The following is a 5,745-nucleotide window of genomic DNA, read 5'->3' on the forward strand; positions in this document are numbered from 1 at the left end:
TGTTTTTGTCCATAAAACATTTTAAATTACTTTCGGTTTCAACAATTTATACACTTTAACGACATTTTCCAAAAAGAAATGTCGAAATCAAATTAAATATAACTTTTCACGGCGACGAACATTTGAAGTATACGTATCCCTTGTAAAATGGTACTTATTACTCTTTATAATGGTGAAGTGAATAGCCGGTAAAATGTATATTAAAGTGAAACATTGCGTTCGATATCGGAATGTCGTAATAAAAATTGAAAAAAGGATAGTAATATTTAATCGAACAAAGAAATCGTCACTTGAAAACGAGGCGGTCAATAACCTAGTAGACGTCAGAATTAGGAAATGCCAAAACGTCGACCAAGATCTACACGTGTACGGACCACTTTGAAACAAAACATAGCCTATCAAATGTTCTCTGTCGCTACTCGATTCTGCTACCACATTTGAATATTCTTTTTCTCGCTCTTAAATAAAATTCCACCCAATAAAATGCCATGACAACTATTTAAGCATAAAAACTAAGCGGCGAATGCTTGAGAGAGACAGAGCGTAATATCAAACATAGCAACTTAACATGCCAAAGTGAATCGAATCAAATCCGATGAAAAGATGGATGAATTGATTTAGCAAAGAAAGAGCATCTATAGTGGATGGTGTTGTTTCTATCTTACGTCTTATGATGAAGCACGCGTGCGGCATTTTTTTCGCTTCTCTTCTTTTTATCATATCATAGGAATTCTTTTGTGTTGGTAACAGTTGTAGTATGAATGAAATTCGCAATTCGAATTTTCCTTTTTGATTACATTCCACTCGATTGCTCACTGAACAATCTTTTCATTTTTATTGTTTTCTTTTGCCATCACCTATTTTTGGTACAATTATGAGCTGAAAATGAATTTCGATGTGTTTAGATTTGGTTTGTGTGAGTGGTATGGCTTAGTGGTGCTAACCAAACAATTCCGTTTCGGAATGTTGTTTCGGTGTCAATGTTGGTATGCCGAAAAAAAGAAAATCACAAAATTGTCTGTGGCAAACATTCGACAAAAATCTGGTATTTCTTTACCGAATTGTTGATTTACCAATTTCGATGATTTCACCAATATGTGTACATTGTACATGGAGTTGAAGATGCGTATTCATAAACACAATCACAACGAAAAATCGACAACATTTCGTACATTTTTCCCATCTTCGACTTTTCCGTGCTGCCATTTGTTCCAGAACTCTAAACCAAACTATTGTATAAAAGAAGATATATAGTATTACGTGAGGGGTCCTTCATTCACCAAGAGACATAATATATACGTTTTGAGACATTGTCATTGTCACGTGCTGTAACCAAAAGTCGTACTTTACTTTAAACATGACTCGAAAAGATACGATGAGGTTTACTTTTGTGGCAAGTTTTTTTTTTGTAAAATGTGGTATGAAACTGCACTGACCCACATTTTACAAAGTGAAACTCCGATAGGGCAATGTGCAATTTTAGCAGCAGTGCGGCGGAGGTCTGTCTTTAATTTTTTTTTTTTCGATTTGAAAAATTTCACGATCTTGAATCAATAAAGTAAAATTCATGGCTGTATCTAATCCATCTTAAAAACTTTGGTAAATCATCAAAAAAAAACTCTCAGCAAGATAAAAATAAAAAAATAATAAGAAAAAAAACACTTCAAAATAACAATCTTAATCTTTGACATATTAAATTTCTATAAAAGGGCATGTGACTCAAATCCAAGCTTGAATAATATCTTCTAAACATCAGACTATTGATTCGTGTACATTGTACACAGGCGGGCGTCTTGCAATAGGTTAAAAACCTGAGCAACGAGAACTAAGGATCTTACTGAAAAGTTGACCTAGTATACTCCCTGCACAAATCCAATAATCCAATAATCCAACAATCTTATTCTTTGGTTTATTTCTATTTGCTTTCTGTCAATGGTTTATCAAACCTATGACACTTTGCAGGAAAAGTACGGTTGAGACTTTTTGCTGTTTAGATGACGAAAATGCTGTCGAAGCAGAAACGAATCACATTTTTTTGCAAATCGATCAAAGCATACGCGCCTAAAAGAAGACAGCAATCGTTGTATCAACAACTGAAACAATCAAGTGCGGTTCAAGATACCATTTAACTGAAATACAGCGATTGAACAACCGCAAAGTACATAGTTTGTACAACATAGTACATACAATTAAACAAAGAGCGTAAGATATAGATTATTTTGGGGTTGGTATTTAATGTAAAACAAGGGCGTAGATACAATTCAAATCATGTTAAATTTATGTGAATCGGCTCAAATCAAGCTGGCGTGCCTTTGAAATAAAAAAACCATTCAAAATATTAAAATCTTTTCAAATCTTCTCAAATCAAAATAATAGACTATTTACCAAAAAACTCTCGGTAACGGAAAGAAATTTTCATTCTTCAAACTTCCGTGAGCTGTAATTGACATCTTGTTGGGCGGTCTCATTGTAATTGACAACTTGCTTTCCGTTTGAATTCTTTGTACTTCGCCAATGGATTTAAAGCCAAGTTTGGTAAAAAGTGATCGAGATGGTGCATTTTTTTCAACAATACTAGCATATCTAGGGAAGAGTCACGAAAGAAAAGAATAGACATAAGTTAAAATAATCACCAAATGATGAAAAGAAACTAGCTTACGCATCATGTCCATTTTCGGCAATTTTCTTGGCCACATATTTCGTTACCAGTCCGGCATATCCTTTACCGTAGTAATTTTCATCGACTTGTAATGGACCGAGGAAGCCCGTGGAATAGCTGTAAACCATATACAAAAATTTCATTCAAAAATAAAAAAAAATGCAAGTGCAAGTTCATTTCTTGTGTCTCGAACCTAAATAACCAAGCCGCCAGAGTTCCATCTTCTTTGTATGCTCCAACTTGTGGATTATATTTGGCCATTCGTTGAAGACACCTCAGAGAATTCGGATTACGATTGGGCCACACCGAGTTTGCTTTTTCTATGTCATGAATGTCACGTATTTGTCGCAGTTCAATTCCTTCAGGTAATCTCCTGTTTCGGAAAACTTCATCGATTTCTATCTATTTTCAAGTAAATGACGTCCGTGCATACTCACTCAACATCGAATTTCAATGCTTCTTCTTTTGGCAAATAGTAAAGCAATGATGTGCGATCCAAAGCTATATTGACATTTACCTCTTTTAGAGCATCGATTATCACCGGTTTCAGATCAGTTCGAATGCCCGTAAAAATACATCCATTAGAATAATTAATTAGCGAGAGTAAACGATGGAGTCTATGATTAGATTCATAAAGTGTATCCGCATATATATCATTGCGGTCCTAGAAGATTAGTTAAAAATGTGAGGGATTTCAAATTATATTGATTGCAAAGGTAGTTAACTGAACCGTCACAACAAAAGTTCCATCGGTGAAATCACCATTTAAACAGAAAAACTTGACATCTTTCAGATTCGGATCTTGCTTAAGCCATCGAATGTAGTTTTCGATTGTCGTGTAGGTAATATATCGTTTATAACCATCCGGTTTGTAAAGATTCTGGAGACGTTTTAAATCTTTTTGGTTGATTTCGACCAATTGATCCGGTTTTGTTGGCACACTAGAATTTTTTTAAAATTTTATTCGTAGGCAAGTAATTATTCTAAGTGACCTGTATCAACAGGTGCAATACAAACCTGGCTTGACCTTTGTTTTTGCAACGTTGACCAGCAAAGGCTGTTGGCCTATAAAAAAAGTAATTTTAATAGCAGTATAACCCCCGCAAATGTGTTTTCACTAAAAAGAAATATTACTAACGAAATGAAAATTGCCACAGAAATTGTGAACAGTATACCACGAAAAACAAACATTTTAATGAATGTTCAAATTTTTCGAGTGATTCAAGAAAATCGTTGAAATGAAATTACCTCAATAAGATTCCCATATATATACTAAAAAGTTTTGAATTGTCAAAGCGAAGATGTTGGAATTCAGAGAAGAAGAAAACATATTTACTTTATACATTTTCCATACTCGCATATTTCTGAAGATCTGTTTTTTTCTTCAATAGTTGCTTAAAATTATTTACAGCGAAAGTATTTAGCGCGTCTACGTTCATCATACTTTTTTTCACAATATTTTGAACTGTTTTTTTATTATTGAATCCATTTGGATGTATTAGATGATAATTTGTTCACCGTCTGGCTGAATATTATTTAATTCATGATAAAATTCTGACTCCGATAAATTGAATTCACACATTTGAATTTCACAACATTTCACACTTGGTTATTTTCCTTTGGGTCTCAGATAATTCGAAGGAAATTTTTGAAAACAAAATTATTCGAATTAATGGACTTCTGTATTTCTATCAAAACTGTAACAATAACACATTTATCGATCGCTCTGAGGAGTCGAAGTAACGAGCAAAATATTAAAAGATAAAAAAATATCTAACATCGTGATACTATCTTATTCTATTACGTAGTTTGAAGAGCGGTTCTCCTCACATATATTGCCCTGAGAAACAGTCTTTATCGAAAAAATTTCCATTTATTTGCAATTTTTAATGGGATACTTCTTGACCATAATGTATAATTATAAGTGCAACATAAAAGGAGGAACAAGCATTTTATGGTACACGGTCATTTAAATTTGTGCAGGTCAAAAGATTGCACTAGTGTACTCTATGTTGGGCTTTGATTCGAATTATTAACCGCGCCGAGCTTTTGCTAAGCTTTCGATGAAAGCTCGAGTGGTTTTTTGTAATTTTAATTTTACATTTGTAAGAGACTAAAGAACTATAATACTTCAAGTCATTTTAACGACACATTTCCATCAATTATAATTTATGATTACAAAAAATCGACACAATTTTTTCATTCGAATTTGTTTGATATTTTTTTACGTTTGAACATTAATGAGATTTTTTCTTAGAAATAATGTCATTTATAACTAATTAATAGTAAAACGACGCAAAAACATATATTCTAGTTTAACAATTTCCAAGTAAAATGTCTTTCTTGATTATTTGCCATGTTTTGTAAAATAAAACAAAGTCGAAAATAGATTGTTGTTATTTATCGAAAAGAAAATGAAATAACGGTTGATTTCAATTAATCATTGCTGAAACCATCAATCATGAACTTGATCCCAATTCAGTTGTGTATAACTCTCTAAAACACTCTGTGGAGCAACAGTCGAGCAACAAATAATCTTCAAATGTTGAGCTTTTGTGCGACTCTATATGCGATGCCATGATGATGTTGATGGCATTTTTTCTTCAAATCTATCGAAAGAGAAAAAGAAGTGAACGACAAAGTTTGAGAGCGGTAGAGAATGATACACTTTCAATTGTATAGGTAAGATGAAACCATACAAACGCATCGAATGTGCCACATTTGCTGAGTATTCAAGACTATTTTTATTCTCCACAATTCACTCTCTGTCTCTTTCTCGTCTCACCGTTTTCTCTCATGTACAAATGTACAATTTTAAGAGAGCGCGTGTACCAAACACACGCTTGCACATGTGTATTTGTGTGTTTGTATCGTTTTAACCACTATACCAATACACGCGTGCGCTTGTTTTGTCATTGTTGTGGTAGAGAGCGAAAAATAGAGTGAGAAAGAAATGCCTCAGACAGCTGAGCGTTCGATTTTTGTTATGGTGTATAGATGAGAGAAACATAATAACGGAGTCAATTGTATAAGCAGTAGCGTCATAGCTGTGAATGTGAACACGATAGTTGTTGCTTTGGGAACCG

General features: G+C 33.6%; 1 protein-coding gene across 3 annotated transcripts; it reads right to left on the bottom strand.

The window, feature by feature from the left end:
• Nucleotides 1–2,203: 2,203 nt before the first annotated feature.
• Nucleotides 2,204–3,903, bottom strand: LOC116345775. Of its 3 annotated transcripts, none has more exons than XM_031775453.1 (8): nucleotides 3,798–3,903; nucleotides 3,677–3,724; nucleotides 3,390–3,600; nucleotides 3,177–3,323; nucleotides 2,853–3,061; nucleotides 2,660–2,776; nucleotides 2,386–2,583; nucleotides 2,204–2,310 (listed from the first exon to the last, which is right to left on the bottom strand). In XM_031775453.1, the coding sequence occupies exons 1-8, from the start codon at nucleotides 3,848–3,850 to the stop codon at nucleotides 2,292–2,294; spliced, it is 1,002 nt and encodes a 333-aa protein (XP_031631313.1). In that variant the 5' UTR covers nucleotides 3,851–3,903; the 3' UTR covers nucleotides 2,204–2,291. The 3 variants fall into 3 exon arrangements, with proteins under 3 accessions (XP_031631313.1, XP_031631311.1, XP_031631312.1); XM_031775451.1 differs by having other exon boundaries at nucleotides 2,853–3,032; nucleotides 3,097–3,323; XM_031775452.1 differs by having other exon boundaries at nucleotides 2,853–3,032; nucleotides 3,097–3,276; nucleotides 3,385–3,600.
• Between the last annotated feature and the right edge of the window lie 1,842 nt (nucleotides 3,904–5,745).

Source organism: Contarinia nasturtii, unplaced genomic scaffold (assembly GCF_009176525.2).
Source record: "Contarinia nasturtii isolate CC-2019 unplaced genomic scaffold, AAFC_CNas_1.1 Cnas_scaffold_1371, whole genome shotgun sequence".
Lineage (NCBI taxonomy): Eukaryota > Metazoa > Arthropoda > Insecta > Diptera > Cecidomyiidae > Contarinia > Contarinia nasturtii.